General features: G+C 46.8%; 1 protein-coding gene across 4 annotated transcripts in view; it reads left to right on the forward strand.

Annotated features, from left to right (window-relative positions):
- Positions 1-20,650, forward strand: part of LOC140420865 (gamma-aminobutyric acid receptor subunit gamma-4-like) — a 559,891-nt gene that overhangs the window by 431,341 nt on the left and 107,900 nt on the right. For all 4 annotated transcript variants that reach the window (XR_011946626.1, XM_072504962.1, XM_072504961.1 and 1 more), the window contains exon 4: positions 15,252-15,472. Coding sequence is in view for 3 of the 4 variants with exons in the window: in XM_072504962.1 (XP_072361063.1) it covers positions 15,252-15,472 (221 nt within the window). In the remaining variant the exon portion in view is untranslated. The remainder of the gene's footprint in view (positions 1-15,251; positions 15,473-20,650) is intronic.

A 20,650-nucleotide genomic window follows, 5' to 3' on the forward strand; every position in this document is an offset into this window, starting at 1 on the left:
TTTTCACTCTTCCTCCCTTTTTGAAAGCGGGGTTATATTAGCTACCCTCTAATCTGTAGGAACCATTCTAGAGTCCAAAGAATTTTGGAAAATGACCGTCAATGGATCTACTATTTCTAGGGCTACTTCCTTAAGGATCTGCGATGAAGATTATCCGGTCCTGGAGATTTATCCACCTTCAATCCCATTAATTTCCCTGAAGCACGGTAGCATTGTGGATAGCACAATTGCTTCACAGCTCCAGGGTCCTAGGTTCGATTCCAGCTTCGGTCACTGTCTGTGCGGAGTCTACACATCCTCCCCGTGTGTGCGTGTGTTTCCTCCGGGTACTCCGGTTTTCTCCCACAGTCCAAGGATGTGCAGGTTAGGTGGATTGGCCATGATAAATTGCCCTTAGTGTCCAAAATTGCCCTTAGTGTTGTATGGGGTTACTGGGTTATGGGGATAGGGTGGAGGTGTGGACCTTGGGTAGGGTGCTCTTTGCAAGAGTCGGCGCAGACTTGATGGGCCGAATGGCTTCCTTCTGCACTGTAAATTCGATGAAATCTATGAAGCCATTTCTCCACTCACACTAATTTCCTTCAGCTCCTCGCTAAAATTTGAGTTATTCAGAACCTCCGGTACATTATTCATGTCTTCCTTTGTGAAGACAGAAGCAAAAAAGAATTCACCACCCATTTCTTTGTTCCCCGTTTTGAATTCCCCTGTTTCTGACTGGAACATTTGTTTTTCTCTTAACCTCGAGAACCTTTTGCAGTCAGTTTCTATGTCCTCTGCTAGCTTATTTTCATATTGTATTTTCCCCTTCTTATCCAGTGGTCTGCCTTTACTGAATTTAAATCCTCAGGTCAATTGCTCTTTCTTGCTAATTTGTAGCCTCCTCTTTGTATCTAATACTATCTCTAATTTCCCTTGTAGGCCATGGTTTGGCCCTGGTTCCCTTTCTACTCTTGCGGCAAATAGGAATAAAAATACTTTGAGTTAACCCATTCATTCCTTGAATGCCTGCCATTGCCTGTGCACACTCTTTCCTTCCAGGAAAATTTCCCAGTCCATCATAGCCAGCTCATGCCTCAAACCATCATAGTTACCTTTATTGAGATTCAGGACCGTTCAAATTGACTACCTCACTATCCACTATGATAAATAATTCGATCATAATATGGTCACTCATCCCAAAGGGTTCTCTCACAACTAAACTGCCAACTAATACTTTCAGATTGCACAAAATCCAGTACATGGTGGCCTTTTCCCTTGTTGGTTCCTCAATGTATTGGTTCGGAAAACCAATTCCTGTACACTTCAGCAATTCCTCCACTATTGTACTGTGACTAATTTGAATCACCTAATCTATATGCAGACTAAAGTCACCCATAATCACAGATGTTCCTTTAACACATGCATCTCTGATTTCTTGTCTAATTCTATTCCCAACATTACCACTGCAGTTAGATGGTCTGTATAACAACCCTACGAATGTTTTTTGCCCTCTGGTGTTTCTTACCTCAACCCATACAGATTCCAAATCGTCTGTGCTAATATCTTTCCTCAATATTGTGTCAATACCTTCTTTAATCAATAATGCAACTCCACCACCTTTTCCTGTCCTTCTGTCCTTCCTAAAAACTGAATAGCCCTCAATGTTTAGTTCCCATCATTGATCACCTTGGAGCCATGTCTCCGTAATCCCAATTATATCATATCCCTTTACATCTACCTGCGCAATTAATTCATCCATTTTATTTTGAATGCTCCGAGCATTCAGGTACAAAATTTTAAGTCTAGTCCTTTTAATGTTCCTTCACCGGTCCCTACTATTTTTTTACAGTGTCATTATCTGATACTAGCCCTTGCTTTTTCTGCCAATCAGTTTCCAAATTCTCTTGCTGTGTTTTTCCCTTGTTCTTGATTCCCCCTGCTCTGAATCCTTACAAAGGATCCCCCCCCCCATCATATTAGTTTAAACCCTCGCCAACCGCTCTGGCAAGTAACCCCCCCCCCCACCCAAGGACATCAGTCCCGGTCCTACCCAGAGAAGGTAAGTAAACAGAGGTTTACTCGGGTCAAGGAAGTGGCCGCTATGGCGGCATACACACACTATAAGTCCCAGTCGGGACTACCAGAATGCTGGTCCCCACCTGGGACGGTTTTACAGAGCAAGGTAATGAGTCTCCCCCACTAGCGAGGAAGCTTGTTTTCCAGGAGTCCAATAGGGAGTTTGATTTGTGTATTGCCATAGGCCTTGTAAGGTGTATTACAACCCTCCATCACCTCAGTCCGAAAGTTCCCCTTCAGTGGCCAGCTAAGGGGGCCTTCTTCACCATTTGGCGCGTGGCTGCGCCTCTGCCAGTGGTGGGGCCATGTCAGGGGGTGTGTATCAAGTTGTGGATCGCCCTTTCTGTGATGAATGACGGAGGGACACTGCCAGGGGCTTGGCTTCAATTGCAGCATTGTCCGGAAGTGTCGATGCTTCCTTGTCCATGCCCAAGGCCAAGTAATCGTCATCCTGTAGGCTTGGATACTGTCCCACGGTGGTTTGTGCCTCTTTGACTGTACGGCAGTACAAGGAGTGATGGAGGCACTGAATGGCTTTATCCCTTGGCGTACACAAATTATTGGAACTCCACACGAGTGAACTGGGTCCCGTTGTCCGTATCCCATGGGTGCTAATCCCATGGTGTAGTTCTTCCATGGTAGTCCTCAAGTTGTGTGGAAGGGAAATTAATGAGTTGCCCACTTAGAAGCATGCTAGGAAATGCTTGACTATAGTTTAACACTGCTTTTGAACGAAAATAAGTAGATCAGGTAACGTAAACAAAATACTGCTTAATATTTTGGACTCGGCCTTATTATGATAAGTTGTTCTTCTGAAGGACAACAAAATGCATACTCGAGTTGTTTTTAAACCAAGGGCAAAACATTTGTATTTCCTCTTGCATATGTTCTAAGGTTTTATCTCTTTAAAGTTGTTTATTTCACACTATAAATATAATGGTTTTTAACTGTATAATTCAGAGTACTGTGGAATGGATACTTACCCAGACTATGCGCCACTCCGCAAATATTTGTGTCAAATAAATTTCCTGAATCGAAGCCTCGAAGAATTTGACTTTATTATAATTTCCACGACAAGTTGGTAGTTGGCTTCCGCTGTACGTCCAGCCATTTCAAATGGGCGTCCATGAGGTCCAGAAACATCGGCCCCATGAATGTCCTGGTGAAGTTGACATGTAAGTGCATCCAGGGGCGCCCTGGCCAATCCCAAGAACGGAGCGAGGGGAATGGAGGGAGCTTCTGGTGTTCCTCACAGGCCGAGCACCATTTTACCATGCTCTCGATGTCGTCATCGATTCCAAGCCAACATACATAACTCCTCGTGAACAGCTTCATCTTCGAGGTCCCAAGGTACCCACTGTGCAGGTCCTGCAGGATCGTGTGTTGACCCGGCTGTGGGATAATCATGTGAGCTCCCCATAGGAGGACACCATTCTCCATAGAGAGCTCCTGCTGCTCAGTGATGTAGGACTGTCGCACTGTTGGGGGACTTCCCTGCAACCCTCTGTGTAGAATGATGTGGTGTAGCGTTAACAATGTGGGATCCCTCTGGGACAACTTGTGGATCTAGATGGCTGTCACGGGTAGAGTGTGCATAAAGTTCTGCGTTGCCACAACTTTGTCCATTATTTGTTACTGTGGCAGCATAGTGGCAGAATGGTTAGCATTGCTGCCTCACAGCGCCAGTGACCCGGGTTCGATTTTGACCGAGGGCGACTGTCTGTGGAGTTCACATTCACCCTGTATCTGTGTGGGTTTCCTCCGGGTTCTCCGGTTTCCTCCCATAATCCAAAGATACCCATTTGGCCCATCGAGTCTGCACCGGATCTTGGAAAGAGCACCCTTCCCAACCGCACACCTCCCCATAACCCAGTAACCCCACCCAACACTAAGGGCAATTTTGGTCACTAAGGACAATTTAGCGTGGTCAATCCACCTAACCTGCACATCTTTGGACTGTGGGAGGAAACCGGAGCACCCGAGGGAAACCCATGCAGGCACGGGGAGAACGTGGAGATCCGCACAGACAGTGACCCGGCTTGGGTCACTGGCTGTGCGGAGTCTGCACGTTCTCCCCGGTAGATTGGGTTGAAGGGGAGTGGGCCTAGGCAAGGTGCTCTTTCAGATGGTTGGCACAGACATGATGGTCCATATGGCCTCCTTCTGCACAGTTGGCATTCTGTGATTCTGGTGGAATGAGGGGTGGGGAGGGGCTCACAGGCAGCAGGCGTCGACTGAGGGTCTCAGCGATTTCTGTCTGTACACCAGGGTGATGCTCAAATGTTTACTTATTATCTGCTAATAACAAAGCCCAGTGCCGAACCTGCACTGAGGCTAAGGGAGGAATTTCCTTGTCCACCAGTGGACACACAGGCAATCCTCATTTCTCTATACGTAGTGATGTTACGTATCAGCCAGGGTCCTAGATACATATGCTATTGGGCATTCTATACCATCATCCCACCGATGGGATAACACTGCTCCAATGCCATAAGCGGAGGCATCCCACGTGACGGCAAGTGTTCTTGAAGGGTTGTAATGTGTCAATAGCTGGGAAGATAGTAGCTGCCTCTTTACTCTTGCAAAAGCTTCTTATAGTGGTGCTCCCCATAATCCTAACCCTATCTTTGGTTCTTTTTCAGCAACATGTGTAGGAGTGCCAACAAGGTGGCTAAGTTTGGAATCACTTTCCCATAGTAGTACACGAGCCCCCAAAACAACCTCAGTCCAGTCATGTTTTCTGGTTCCGAGGCTCTCTTAATGGCCTGGATATTTTCCTGTTTTGATCTCGATTACCAGGGATAACCGTTGACTTGAAGTCTAATCCTAATTGGTGCAATTCAGCTGCATTGGGTCGTTCTCCTTGGGCTGGGCCAAGTGCAAGATCTTGGCTCGGAAAGGCTTTGTCATTTGGCCAGGGCGATATGTTCTTTGTCTATTCTGGTTGCCTCGGTTGCCACCCATTCTATGACCGCATATGTGGCAATGTCACTGGTACACCCATCACCCTCCGATGTGGTGTCCCGTGGTCTGTGGTGGCCCCTGCCCATTAAGTCCGGATGCAACATTGCGTACTGAGTTGCTGCTTTGGTTGCGATTGGATCATGTGAGCATTCTCCTGAGAGGGCACTGCACTCCTGTATGGGGCCCATCCAATTCTATAGACCCAATGGAATCCTGAAGCTCCTGAAGGGGCAGCACGGTAGCCTTGTGGATAGCACAATTGCTTCACAGCTCCAGGGTCCCAGGTTCAATTCCGGCTTGGGTCACTGTCTGTGCGGAGTCTGCACATCCTCCCCGTGTGTGCGTGGGTTTCCTCCGGGTGCTCCGGTTTCCTCCCACAGTCCAAAGATGTGCAGGTTAGGTGGATTGGCCATGATAAATTGCCCTTAGTGTCCAAAATTGCCCTTAGTGTTGGGTGGGGTTACTGGGTTATGGGGATAGGGTGGTGGTGTTGAACTTGGGTAGGGTGCTCTTTCCAAGAGCCGGTGCAGACTCGATGGGCCGAATGGCCTCCTTCTGCACTGTAAATTCTATGAAACATCTATGAAACCCTTTCTCAGCATTCCCGCATGACAGGGCTAGTTCAGTGGCTCATTTCAGGTGTAAGATTGGCTCTGCCAATAAATGCCTCTGGTTTCCACGTTGCTGATCCTGCACACCAAACAGTCCCTTAACATCTCGGTGAGGAATGGACCAAACTCACAATCTTCTGCCAGCCTTTGGAGCCATGTCAGAAATTCTGTCACTGACTCTCCTGGGGCCACGTTAAACTGACACAGTTACATAATCGTTGACGGTTTGGGGTCATTCTGATTCGCCACCAACTCCACAAGGTCATTGAAAGGCTTTGAGGTTAGGTGGGATAAGAGGGTGTTGTTCTTCTTGGAGCAAAGGAGATTGAGGGACATTTTATAGGAGGCCACTTAGTCCCTTAAATTATGCTATATCATTCAATTAGATTACAGCTAATCAGTACCTGACCAAGTATGCACCTTCTCTATTCCTGGATACTCTGAGCCAACCTCACAAAAATCTAACTCGATTGTTCTTGCTCAACATTTGTTAGCTGAAATCCCTAATAGATACTGTAAGCAACATGAGTCCTTCCTGTATATCTCTGTTACGCTATATTATGTGTAATGGTCCTTCCTATCTATTCCCTGTTTATTCTGTTCTTTCTCCTTTCTTTTATTTTTGCCGTTACATTTTTGATCCATGGATGATTTATGGACATGTGCCTTTAAGGCAGCCTGATTCTTTCATTCAAGCAGAAAAAAGCCAGAGCCTGTGCCTTTAATTCAAGATGAGGCTTTCAGCAGCAGGAGAGGTCACTGTGTTAGTCTGTATTGATTCAAACCGGAGCTATGGACTGTCCAGATTGACAGAGATTGGCTAGGCCTTGACTTAATTGATTTGGCTGATAGCTAATTAATTGGCCCAAAAGGCTGTGCTCTGCCCGGTAGCAGGTGGTGATTGGATATTATGCCTCAGGAAGACTTTTCAGAGTCCAGAAGTTCCAGTTTGGTTTCAGTTTTGATACTGTCAGCCCGATGAAGAGATCTAACTAACTCTCTCCAAAAGAGATCTGACTAATCTTCACCAGAAGGTCACTGTGAGGGCTGACTCTCTCCAGCCATTCTCTTGAGACTGCAGAGCCCTGAAGTCAAGCCACGAGTTGAAAGCAAGGTTTGATATGAACAAAAGTGTTTCTACAGAGAGAGAAGTTCTGAATGCGAACCTTGTGCTGAAGGTCAGCTTGATGAGAAATAGGGGGCGGGATTCTCCGAGCCCGCACGAATCACGCCACGCCGCTCCCACGCCGGGCCGCTGATTCTCCGGGGACTGGAGAATCGCACCAATCACGCCGGCACGGTCGCCGCTATGGGTCAGGGGCCATGGAAAGCGGCTATACGGCGATTCTCCGCGCTCAACGGGCCGAGTACATGCCAAATTGCGCCGAGTCCCGCCGGCGTCATTCGCGTATGGTCCTATCCGGCGGGACCTCGCGCTCTGGTGGGGGCACGGGGGAGCAGACTCCGGGGGCAGCCTCCACGGTGGCCAGGCCCGTGATCGGGGCTACCGATCAGCGGGCATGCTTATTCTGAGGGGGCCTATATTCCTCCGTGCCGGGCTCCTGTAGGGCTCCGCCATATTGCCCGGAGCCTGGTGTGGAGACGGCCACGGCACGCATGTTAGGACGCACGCCGGCCGTGGCGCGTGCATGGGCGGACCCGTGCCGGCCGTGTAGGACCGGCTTTCGGTGCCGGAGCAGCACTCAGCACTCCGCCGCCATTCTAGCCCCCGAAGAAGGGATGAATGACTGGGCCTGGAGGCCTGTTGACACCGGCATCGCTCGCGCCGGTTTTTACACTGACGTCAACACTTGGCTGGGATTTCGGAGAATCCCGGCCAAGGTGTATTTCCAGAAAGCCTGCTGCCTTTGAGTATTGCATTTTCTAAGCTACTGGGACCCTGAATAAATGACTCTACAAAGAACACTATTACCGGCTGCAAACCAGAGGCTTTAACCAGCAAGCATGCTGTGGGGATAGTGTGCTAAAGAACCACCATCCGGAGCAAAGACCTTTTGACTTTCTTCCTCATTATTTTTCATCCCTTCCCCCCCTCTATGTCTGTTTGTCTTGTGTGCGTGGGTGGGGGATAGGACAGTTAAAGTGGGTAATATAGCTTGTCATTAACCAATTGTACTTACTGCATATTTCGTGATAATTCTTGTTATAAATAAGCAGTAATTGTGTTTAAACTTACACACCTGGTGACTGTAATTATTGGGCAGCCAACGGCCAAAGCTTTGGATATTTTTCTAAGAATTATTGGTTAATTCACTTGAGTTGTGACTCTGGGATGAGTGGGGCTGGAACTGACCGTGCACTTGCCCAGGGTGTTGTAACATAAACAGCACTGCAGTGTGTCAATGTCAGAATGCCGTGAAGTGATGTACTTTGTTCCGTAGTGAATTATGTCTCTCTCATTTGGCTGATCTTCTATGAAACAGGTTTTCGCTGATGGGTGGCCCTGGGTTTTCTTCACAGTGTGACAGTTAGATTTATGAGTGACAATTTGCAGGATTGGCGTAGTTTAGTAACTGAAGCTCTGAGTCATATGATGGGATGCTAATCTTGAGCTCAGAGACTGAGAGAGGCACTTGGCTGTCCTCATTCGAGCAAAACCCAATTAGTTTGATAAACTGACTTGATTTAAAAAGTGGAATTCAGAGTCACACTACCTATCCATTATCAGGGTGGTGTTTCTCTCTCATGGGGATCCTGCACAAAGGATCGATTTGGAGTCTTTACCCTTTACCAACATAGATTAGTCGTGCAAAATTGCCCCTTAGAGCCCAAAGGTTGAATGGGCTTCTGAGGATAGGGCGGGGATGTGGTCCTAGGTAGGGTACTCTTTTGGAGGGTCGGTGCATACTCGATGGGCTGAATGGCCTCGCCCTGCACTGTAGGGATGCTATGATTCTATGTGTTATGGTGTGTTAGCATGTTTGTGATTCTATGTGTTATGGTGTGTTAGCATGTTTGTGATTCTATGTGTTATGGTGTGTTAGCATGTTTGTGATTCTATGTGTTATGGTGTGTTAGCATGTTTGTGACACAGAAACAAGGAGAAACAGAAGTCAGTCACCCTTTCAGCTTACAGGCAAAACTTTCTTTCTCTTTCTCTCTCTCACTTGTTGCAGGAAAGCTCAGCAGAATCCAATGTCTCCAAACTCACTGCTACAATCATCCATCTTAACGGCCGCAATATACCATCATCAGGGGCTGGTTTAGCACAGGGCTAAAGAAATGGCTTTTAAAGCAGACCAAGGCAGGCCAGCAGCACGGTTCAATTCCCGTACCAGCCTCCCCGAACAGGCGCCAGAATGTGGCGACTAGGGGCTTTTCACAGTAACTTCATTTGAAGCCTACTTGTGAGAATAAGCGATTTTCATTTCATTTCTACACTCGTGGAAAAGCCAAAGACTGATTTATATATTTCCCTGTTTTATATGGACTTTTAACCTTTCATTTCTGATCAGTGTGTGAATGCGCGTGTTGTGTTTTTATTATTGTCTCGAGTTTTTAATAACTAATAAACTTACTCATTCTTTGCCTCCAGAAAATGGTTAAATTCTGTCCTTCTAAAAAGTAAAAATATTTGGACTGGGAAAGGTATCCGAGCGGGAAGAGATCCCTTTTATGTTAACCTTGTTGCGACCAACTGAAAGGCGAGGAGGGAAGGAGAGAGGGAGATGGTGGTGTTCAATGAAGAAGGGGAGCCAGCTAATTCTTCCTCACACTTTTTAACAAATTGGAGAATTTGTCTGGGGACCGGCCGAAATAATTGAGATACAAGGATAAAGAAATTATTGAACCGCTGTATGTTATACAGAACCGGGAGTCATCATTATTGAGCAGAAATGCAACTTGCAGTCCAGGCTGATAAAACCGCTGACCAGCAGTCCAGTAATGTAGTCAGAAGTTAATTTCCATCCCTATTTCAGGATTAGGAAAGCTGAAGACAGAACATCACATAACCCTAAGAGCAGGTGCCAAGTCTCTTCACTGTGAGGAAAATCCCTCAACCACTCTTAGACAGAATGAAGAGGGAGATTGAGCACACTTTATGGGTGGCACGGTGGTACAGTGGTTAGCACTGCAGATTCACAGCGCCAGGGACCCGTTTTCAATTCAAACCTTGGGTGACTGTGTGGAGTTTATACATTCTCCCCGTGTCTGTGTGGGTTTCCTCCAGGTGCTCCAGATTCCACCCACAGTCCAAAGATGTGCAGGTTTGGTGGATTGGCCATGATAAATTGTCCCTTAGTGTCCAAAGGTTAGGTGGGATTATGAGGTGACAGCATGAGGCAGGGGAGTGAGCCTAGGTAGGGTGCCCTTTCAGAGGGTCAGTGTATACTCAATGGACCAAATGGCCTCCTTCTGCATTGGAGGGATTCTATGATTCTGTGTTAGAACAAGACGTCATCTCTCCAGTACCAAACTGAGAAAGTGGTTTTCAGGAATAGTCACAGTACAAAAGTCTAGTGGTTCATTTAGAATCTGTGTGGATTTAACTCAATTAAACAAGTCAATAGAGCGCATGATCCACCCAATGGCATCAGTAGATGAAAGTCTCGCCAAATTAGCAAAAGATTCCCTCTTCACAAAATTAGATATGAATAGTGGTTTTTAGCTGTTGCCTCTGGACAAAGAATCTAGATCTGTAACTATTTTTATCAAGCCATTTATTCATTATTGTTTTAACAAGTTGCCATTCAGAATTGCTTCTGTACCTGAGATATTCCAAAAAACGATATCTCAGACCCTGAAAGGCACAGAAAGAGTCATTTGCATTGTGGACAATGTTCTGTACAAGAGGGGTTCATTGAGGCAGGAACATGATCATTGCGTGAAAGCCTATGTGAAGCAGGTTTCATATTGAATGACCAATGTGAATCTGCAAATCCATAGAATCACAACAGTGCAGAAGGAGGCCATTCAGCCCATCGAGTCTGCATTGACCCTCTGAATGGGCCCACTCTCCTGCCCTATCTACATAGAATATGCAGTGCAGAAGGAGGCCATTCGGCCCATCGAGTCTGCACCGACCCATTTAAGCCCTCACTTCCACCCTATCCCCGTAACCCAATAACCCCTCCTAACCTTTTTGGTCACAAAGGGCAATTTATCATGGCCAATCCACCTAACCTGCACGTCTTTGGACTGTGGGACGCAACCAGGGCACCCGGAGGAAACCCACGCAGACACGGGGAGAACCTGCAGACTCCGCACAGACAGTGACCCAGGGGGGAATCGAACCTGGGACCCTGGAACTGTGAAGCCACAGTGCTATCCACTTGTGCTACCCCGCACATTGATCATGGCCAGTCCACCTAACCTGCACATCTTTCGACTGTGGGAGGAAACCGGAGCACCTGGAGGAAACCCACACAGGGACAGGGTGAATGTGCAGACTCCATATAGGCAGATGTCCTTGTCACTCAGCCCAAACCAGAGATCCAGAGAAAGTTTATGGTAAGAGGTCATTCAGCCCATTGTGTCTCCGCTGGCTAAAAAAGAGAAAAAAGGAGCTACCCGCTCATTCTAATCCCACTTTCCAGCACCTGCTCCCTGTCCTTGCAGGTTATAATACTGCAGATACATATCCAGGTACCTTTTAAATTAGTTGAGTATTTCAGCCTCAATCACCAACTTAGGCAATGAATTCCAGACCATCCTCTAGGTGAAAAAGTTTTTCCTCCCGTCCTCTCTAATCTTTCTACCAATCACCTTAAATATCTTCCCACTGGTAATTGACCTCTCGGTTGACCTCTCAGTTAGGGGAATTAACACTTTCCTGTCTACCCTAGGCTTTTCATAATTTTGTACACCTCAATTAGTTCACCCCTCAGTCTTCTCTGTTCTAAGGAAAACAACCCGAGCCTATCTAATCTCCCCCTCATAACTGCAATTTTCAAGCCCTGGCAGCATTCTTGTAAATCTCTCTGCACTCTCTGCACAGCAATTATGTCCTTCCTGTAATGTGGTGACCAGAACTGTGTACAAAGCTCTAGCTATGGCCTAACCAATATTTTATACAGTTTCATCATTACATCCCGGCTTTTGTATTCAATAACTCACCCAAAAAAAGAAATCATTCCATCTGTTATCTTGACCACATTGTCCACCTGTCCTGCCACCTTCAAGGACCCGTGGAATGCGCTCCAAGGTCTCTTACTTCCTCAGCCCCTCTCAATATCTTCCTGTTTATTAAGTATTCCCATGGAATACTTTTTGCCCTGTATTTGCCCTGCCCAAATGCATTACCTCACACTTTTCCAGGTTGAATTCTGTTTGCGAATTTGCTGCCCACTGAACCAATGTATTATTCTGGAGTCAACAGCTATCCTCTTCACGAGCAACTACATGGCCAATTTTTGGTCATCTGCAAATTTCCCAATCATACCTCCCACATTTGTGTCCCAAATCATTAATATATACAATAAACAGCAAAGGGCCTCAACACTGAGCCTTGTGGAACACCACTGGAAACCGCTCTCTAGTCACGAAAACCGTCATCGGCCAATACCCTGTCACTGAGCTAATTTTGGATCCAACTCACCACCTTCCCCTATATCCCATGTAATCTCACTTTTCTGACCATGTAGGACCTTGTGAAATGCCTTACTGAAATCCGTGTAGACAACAACCATGACACTCCCCTCATCAATCTTCCTTGTAACTTCCTTACAAAATGCTATGAAGTTAGGAAGACACGATCTTCCCCTAACAAAACCATGCTGGCTATCCCTGATCAATCTGGGCCTTTCCAAGTGACATTTTGGTTGTTCACGCCGGCGGGAAATTCTGATGCCACGCTGGCGCATGAGTTTCCTGGCGACAAGGGCTGCTGCCATTGGAAAATCCCATTGACAATGGCAGGACGGATATAATCCCGCTGGCGGGCTGCCTGCCCCACTGAAAGACACGTGGTGGGGTGGTAGATAAATCCCGCCCTTTAACCTTTCTCTCAGAATTGTTCTCAATAATTTGCTCATCAGCAAAGTCTGTAATTTTCTGTAATTTTTTCATTTGCACCCTTTTTAAATAATGATATAATGTTAGCAGACTCCAATCCTCTGGGGTCTTGCCTGTATCTCATGAGGATTGGAAAATGATACTCGGAGCGTCCGTTATTTCCTCCCTGGCTTCTTTCAGCGGCATAGGATATAATCCATCCGGCCCTGATGATTTATCCACCTTTAAGGTTGTCAGTCTCTCCAGTACTTCTTCTGTAATCTAACAATTCACAATCCTCCTCGATAACTAGAATGCCTGAATCATCTCTCTCCTTAGTGAAGACAGAGACAAAGTATTCATTGAGAACCCTGCCCACATATTCTGAACCAACCCACAAGTTATCATGTACCTCTCTGATAGACCCTATCTTTTCCTTTTTGAAAAAACCTTCATTGTCACAAGTAGGCTTACATTAACACTGCAATGAGGTTACTGTGAAAAGCCCCTAGTCGCCACATTCTGATGCCTGTTCGGGTACACTGAGGAAGAATTCAGAATGTCCAAATTACCTAACAGCATGTCTTTCGGGTCTTGTGGGAGGAAACCGGAGCACCCAGAGGAAACCCACGCAGACACGGTGAGAACGTGTAGACTTGGCACAGACATTGTGATCCAAGCCGGGAATCGAACCTGGGGTGCTGGCGTTGTGAAGCAACAGTGCTAACCACTGTGCTGCAGTGCAGCCTTAGTAATTCCCTTCCTATTAATGTACTTGAAATACATCTTTGGGTTTTCTATTATTTTTGCATATCCTCTCTTTGCGTTCCTAATTTCCATTTTTACTTCACTCCTGTGCTTCTATATTCCTCCAGGCTTGCTATAGTATTAAGCTCTTCTGACTGTCTTAAGCTTTCTTTCTCTGCTTTATCGTACCCTGTGTGCTTCTGCATAACCAGGGGGCTCCAGATTTGGCAGTGTCACCCTTTATCTTTCTAGGAACATGTCTACACTATGTCAGTAGAATCTCTTTTTGAATGCCTCCCACTGTTTTGACAGTGTTTTTGACAAACGTTCAGGTTTCTCCAAACATCAAGGAGTTTTAACTCCTTAGATTTGGTGCATTTTTTTACATAAGCTTGAAAGTCGGTCTGATTGACCGCTGTCGCTTGCTGTGAGACAGGGAAGGCTGCAGGCAGGGCTCTGATTCGGAATAGATAACGTTTTGTGCTGCTGGGATAGTGACCATGAGGCCGAGGGTGAGTAGTTTTTTCTTATTTGTTCGTGGGATGTGGGCATTAGTTGTCAAGAGTCAACTGCATTGCTGTGTGCGTCTGGAGTCACATGTAGGCCAAAACCGGGTAAGAATGGCCTATTTCCTTCTCTGAAGGACATCAGTGAGCCAGAAGCGTTTTTACAACAACCGACAATGATTTCATGGTCATCGTTATATTTTTAATTCCAGATTTTTGTTGAATTCAAATTCTACCATCTGCAGTGGTGGGATTCAAACCGGGACCCCAAAGCATTACCGTGGGTCTGTGGATTACTAGTCTAGTGACAATACCACTACGCCACTGTCTCCGCCATACCTGTTGGGGATTAACTTGGGGATAATTGTGTGGCCGTTGCTGATGCAAGATCATGTACAGCAGTGAGGGACTGGGGCTACATTAGTGATTGCGGGGGTTGGGGTCAGTAATCGGGAGGGTGGAGAGTGGGGATTCTGATGAGGGTAAGTTTAAGGTGTTGGCGATGTGGTGGTTTGGGGAAATTTGAGGGATATGGTGAGTCGTTTATCAGTCAGCTTGTTGAGCCTGGAACAGTCACTGTTGCTCCTCCTGGCCCACAAGCAGTGCTGTAAAGCAAGATCCAGAAAATACAGCAAAATGTAGTCAAAAATCAAAGCACTGTTAAACTGGAAACACACAGACACCTTTGAAAGATTTCAATGACATCTTCTGGGACGAGATTGTTTGACCGTCCCTTGAACCATCTCTGTTAAAATCAGAAATATGCAGGTTAGAGGAGGGTTAACGTCTTGTTTCAGATTTTGCAACTTTTAATTTCACAATCAACCAAAAGCACTAGTTTTGGATATGAGACAGTAGCTAATTGGACAGGGCTAAATGTATTCACTGTTATTTATGGGTAAGAGGCACAGTCACCTTTGGCAAGCGACAGATGGATTGTTAAGCTGAAATAACCACAGGTTGTTGTCCTTTTACATTGTTCCACAGTTAATTTCAGGAGAATGGTGTCTCACCTTCAATCTAGAACTAACTGTTTTCACCCATTAGTCATCCATTAAATTCACCACCGAAAGTCAAGTCGTATCATTTTGTTTAATTACCCTTTTAACAATGTGTCGTGCTAATTACTGCCAGCCTCATTCCTTCAGGTCTTGAATTTTGGAGATTTTAAAAATGCCGAATTCTCCCAAGCATTGATGCTGCCTGAGCATTTCTGGCAATTTATCCGTGGCCCAGGCAGAATGAGCTGAAATCAGCCTCCACCATTTGCATCATGAATCTGGCTCGCAACCCCGGTTAGAAAGTCACAAAACTGGAGAAGGTCCAACTGACCACTGGCATGGACGATGAGTCCAAGGAGAGTGTCCCAGGTCTGGTGCCGTGTGGTTTGAGACATTACTGCCTTGTGTTGCAGGAGTACACCATCGATATCTTCTTCGCACAGACTTGGTATGACAGGAGGCTGCGTTTTAACAGCACACTGAAAGTTCTGACCTTGAACAGCAACATGGTGGGGCGCATCTGGATCCCAGACACCATATTCCGAAACTCAAAGCGGGCGGATTCTCATTGGATCACCACGCCCAATCAGCTGCTGCGAATCTGGAATGATGGCAAGATTCTCTACACTCTCAGGTAAAGTTGCCAACTCTGGGTGTTTTCCTGACATCACATGGATGTCCCACTGCTCCAGCCCCACATTCTCACCACTGGTCTCCTGACATGACATTCCAGTTTGCATGACCAGTCAGAAGGTGAATAGCCAAGTGAACTGAATGATTGTTGACTTTCAGTCTTTCTTCCCATGTTCAATATTTCTTGCAAGGACGAATTAGAAGGGCTGAAAGAAAATGAGAAAATACAATTTATTGGACTGGACCCTTACGGAAAAATCAATCTAATTAAAAGTCAAACCATGATTTTTAATGGTTTGTAATTTTTCATGCACTTGCTGTAAATTAGCTAATCCGTGTTTTTCAGGGGTCAAAGCCCAAACAAATTTGAGAATCAAAATATAATTCCTATATTCACATCAGAAACCCTCAATTCATTATTCATTAATAAGCAGAATGCAGGGGTCAACCTCCAGAGTGAACATTGAATAATTGTGTCCTCAGTCATCGTACTCAGCCTTCCCGGAGAGGGGAGGGGAGGGGAAGCTTCGGTCAGGCTAATCAAGCCCTTGTGAATGCTTATTCATTGCAATGCAGCTGCACTAAGTCGAGAGCAGGAGATCATCAGCGTGACATTTACCACCAACACAGTCCTTCCCTTCCCCAGCCCCCGAGCACTGAAACCACAGGTTCAACTGGTCCAATGCTTCTGGGATGTTGAGGAAGATTGCTCACACAGATAACCTGCTAGGTTGAGTCTGTGATTAGGCCAGGACATCCTGGGGCTTTCCAAACCTCACAGTAAATGGTGGCAAGGTCAGAGTTGTGAGCGGGAACAAATCCGGAGACTAATCTCCCGGGCCTGGGGTCAGGAGGGGCTCCGTAATAAATACAGAGGAAGAGAGAAAGTGAGAGAGAGTGTGTGGGCACTGCTTCCCCATTACCTTGTGGATTCTTTTGAAAGCCGTGTGCTGGCCGGGCCTGTTCTAATTAAGAGTAAACCAACAAATTTGTACTTTCTAATTGATGGAGTGACAGCCTTTTTTAGATTTCACAAATAACTTGTTTCATGTTGTATGAGTCCAAATCAATCGCTCCTGTCAACCCCTCGAATATTCTTTGTGTAAAAGTTAACCCTTACATTTTTTGCCTAAAAATCTAGCTTTTACAGGGGTGTATTGGATATTTTACAGCGGTTTATAGGATATTTTACAGGCCCTATGATTCTTTCCTCCTGGGACTTTCACCCAGCAGTACTGTATTTGCAAAATGAATCTTCAATTCCTAGTGACTCCAGGCCAAGCCTGGAAGGTTGTCAATGGTGACAGTGCTGCACTCGAACAATGTGTCCATCGTGACTGTGGCTGTGTCACCATTCGTCAATCAGATCAGAGAGCTTCACTATCCAACAATGTTTTAGTGTGATCCAGCCCATCACAGGCCCTTGTTTTGTTCTGAGTTACAGTTTCCTCACAGCCCAAAGAACAAAGAGCAAATAAAATTACAGCACAGGAACAAACCCTTCGTCCTTCCAAGCCTGCGCTGACCATGCTGTCCGTCTAACCTAAAACCCTCTACACTTCTGAGGTCCGTATCCCTCTATTCCCACCTATTCATCTATTTGTCAAGATGCCCCTTAAACGTCACTATCATACCTGCTTCCACCACCTTCTCCGGCAATGAGTTCCAGGCACCCTCTACTGTCCATGTAAAAACTTCCCTCGTACATCCCCTCTAAACTTTGCCCCTCGCACCTTAAAACTATGTCCCCTAGTAATTGACTCTTCCACCCTGGGAAAAAGCTTCTGAATATCAACTCTGTCCATGTCCCTTATAATTTTGTCAGCTGCCCCTGCTATCTGAGAATAAAACACTCAACTCGATTGCCACCAAGCCGGAAAGGTTTTGGGTTTCCAGTCCGGAGAGACCCAGCTCCAAATTCCAGCCTTTCTCTAGTCTGTATGGTCACGGCAAGTGGTGGTGTTGCAGAATGGAGCCAACAGAGACCGATCTCAATAATCCTGAACTAAGGAAAGGGAAAAAGACTCCTGCTCCTGATAGAGTGAGTGATTGTGTCTGTGCGTGTTTGTGTGTATTAAGGTTTCTGTCGAAATGTGTAAGTGTATGTCGAAGTGTGACTATGCGTTGTCATAGAGTGTGTTTGTGTTGCCTCTGTGTGTTTGTATGCCTCATCTCTGACCCTATACGTGACTGTATATGTACCTGTTTGTGTTGTGAGTCTATGTGTGTGCATGTGCCCATATCTCTGACTGTGTGTGAGGATATGTTTGTTTGAATGTTTTAGTGTGCTTATATATGTCATTATACTTGTTTGTGTGTTAATGCCTTTCTGTATATGTGTATCGCTCTCTTTATGTGTTTGTGTGTGGGCCTGTGTATGTTGTGTGACTCTGTATTTATGTGCGGCTCTCTCACCCTGTGTATTTGTGTGTGTGTCCATGTATTTGTGTGTGTGTGTCTCTCTCTGTATTTGCCTATATAAATTTGTGTCTCTGTATTTCAGAACATAAGAACATAAGAACAGGAGTAGGCCATCTGGCCCTTCGAGCCTGCTCCACCTTTCAATGAGATCATGGCTGATCTTTTGTGGACTCAGCTCCACTTTCCCGTCCGAACACCATAACCCTTTATTCCTTTATTCTCCAAAAAAGTATCTATCTTTACCTTGAAAACTTTTAATGAAGGAGCCTCAACTGCTTCACTGGGCAGGGAATTCCATATGTTCACAACCCTTTGGGTGAAGAAGTTCCTCCTAAGCTCAGTCCTAAATCTACTTCCCTTTATTTTGAGGCTATGCCCCCTAGTTCTGCTTTCACCCGCCAGTGGAAATAACCTCACTGCATCTAACCTATCTATTCCCTTCATAACTTTATATGTTTCTATAAGATCTCCCCGCATCCTTCGAAATTCCAACGCAAAGGGGGCGATTCTCCGAGCCCCACGACGCCGGCATGCGATTCTCTGACGTGCGGAGAATCAGCGCCATTTGCGCCGGCGCGTTTGACGTGGCGCCGGCCGCGGACAGCTGGAATCGGCGGGGCCGCTGGAATCGGCAGGGCCGCTGGAATCGGCGGTGCCGCCGATTCTCCGGCCCGGATGGGGCGAGCGGCCGCGCGGATACGACAGAATCCCGCCGGCGCTGTTCACCTCTGGTCGCTGCTGGCGGGAACACTGCGCGAAGGGTCGGGGGGCGGCCTGTGGGGTGGGGAAAAGCGCTCCTTCACAGAGGGTGGCCTCCGATGGGGTCTGGCGCGATCGGGGCCCACCGATCGGCGGGCCGGCCTCTTCCCCCCCCCCCCCCCGGGCCTACTTTGTCGCGCGGCCGGGCCCTGAATCCCCACGTCGTGTTGCGTCGGGAACGGCGTGCTGAAGAAGTCCCCCGCTCATGCGCAGGTTGGCGCGGCCCAACTGCGCATGCGTGGGTTGGCGCGGTGCCCATTTGGCGTCGGGAAGGGAGGCTCGAGCGGCGTGAACCGCTCCAGCGCCATGTTGGCCCCCTGTGGGTGACAGAATCGGTCATCCCCATGCCCGTTTCGAGCCGTCGTGAAACTTGATGGCGTTCACGACAGCGCGAACACTTTGTCTCCATTTTGGAGAATCGCCCCCATACAGACCCAGTCTACTCAACCTCTCCTCGTGTATGTGTGACTTTCTCATTCTCTGTATTTAGAACATAGAACATACAGTGCAGAAGGAGGCAATTCGGCCTACTTATGCCCTCACTTCCACCCTATCCCCGTAACCCAATAACGCCTCCTAACCTTTTTGGACACTAAGGGCAATTTAGTATGGCCAATCCACCTAACCTGCACGTCTTTGGACTTTGGGAGGAAATCGGAGCACCCAGAGGAAACCCACGCACACACGGGGGGAACGTGCAGACTCCGCACAGACAGTGACCCAGCGGGGAATCTAACCTGGGATCCTGGCGCTGTGAAGCCACAGTGCTATCCACTTGTGCTACCGTGCTGCCCATTTGTGTGTGTCTCTCTTTGTATCTGTATGTGTGTCTCTCTCATTCTCTGTAATTGTGTGAGTGAGTGTGTGTGGCTGTGTACTAGGTTCTGATTTGCTGTGGAACCTCACTGCCGAGACGCCTCGTGGGCATGGCTCCTGAAAAGGGGTCTATATATTCAGGTGAGATTTGGATGGTAAAACTGCTATGACACTGCAGTTAATCAGAAATGCAGCAGAGACCCCCCCCCCCCCCCCCCTCCACGTGTAAACAGGGCACTCCCCATAGCCCATACAAAATTACAACAGCAATAGTCAGAGAACATTTCAGGCAAGAAAATATTCTTTCAGTATTTTTCTCCAAGTAATCTTTGCTTGATGTAAGTACCTGTAGCTCCATTTATTCACAACCATTTGATCTAACTCAGTATCATACAATCCCAGTCTCAACCTGATGCACATAAACACACCTAGGACTTGGTTATTGAAGGCTTGGACAAAGAAGGAGGTATTGGAGCATCTCAACAGAGGAGAGTAAGATAGAGAGGCTGAGAGGTTTAGAGAAAGAATTCCAGTGCATGGGCCCTTGGAAGCTGTGGGTGAATGCAGAACTAGGGGGCATAGCCTCAAAAAAAAGGGAAGTAGATTCAGGACTGAGCTTAGGCGGAACCAATGGGTGGAGCAATTACAATTGGGAATGTACAAAATGTCAGAATTCAAGGAATACCGATATCTCATAGAGAAAAGCCAGAGCAGATGACAGAGAGAGGTGTCAGACCACAGAGGAGTTGACAGAGATAGGGGTCAAACCAGACCAGAGATCAGACCAGATGTATCAGACCAGACCAGACAGTAGATGACAGAGATAGGGGGCAGTCCAGACAGGAGATGACCAGATAGGGGTCAAACCAGACCAGAGATCAGACAAGACAGATCAGACCAGACCAGACAGGAGATGACCGAGATAAGGATCAGATGAGACAAGAGATGACAGCGATAGGGGTCAGACCAAACAGGAGATGGCAGAGATGGAGGTCACACCAGACAGGAGATCACCAGGGTGGGAGTCAGACCAGACAGGAGATGAATAGGAAAATAAAGATTTTTTTAAGTGAGGCTATGGGGAGCAAAGAGGTGATAGTGAATAGGATTTGATGCAAGTTAGATTTTGGGCTGCAGAGCTTCAGTTGAACTGACATTTATGAAATGTGGAAGATAGGACAGC

This window comes from Scyliorhinus torazame, chromosome 5 (genome assembly GCF_047496885.1).
Source record: "Scyliorhinus torazame isolate Kashiwa2021f chromosome 5, sScyTor2.1, whole genome shotgun sequence".
Classification (NCBI taxonomy): domain Eukaryota; kingdom Metazoa; phylum Chordata; class Chondrichthyes; order Carcharhiniformes; family Scyliorhinidae; genus Scyliorhinus; species Scyliorhinus torazame.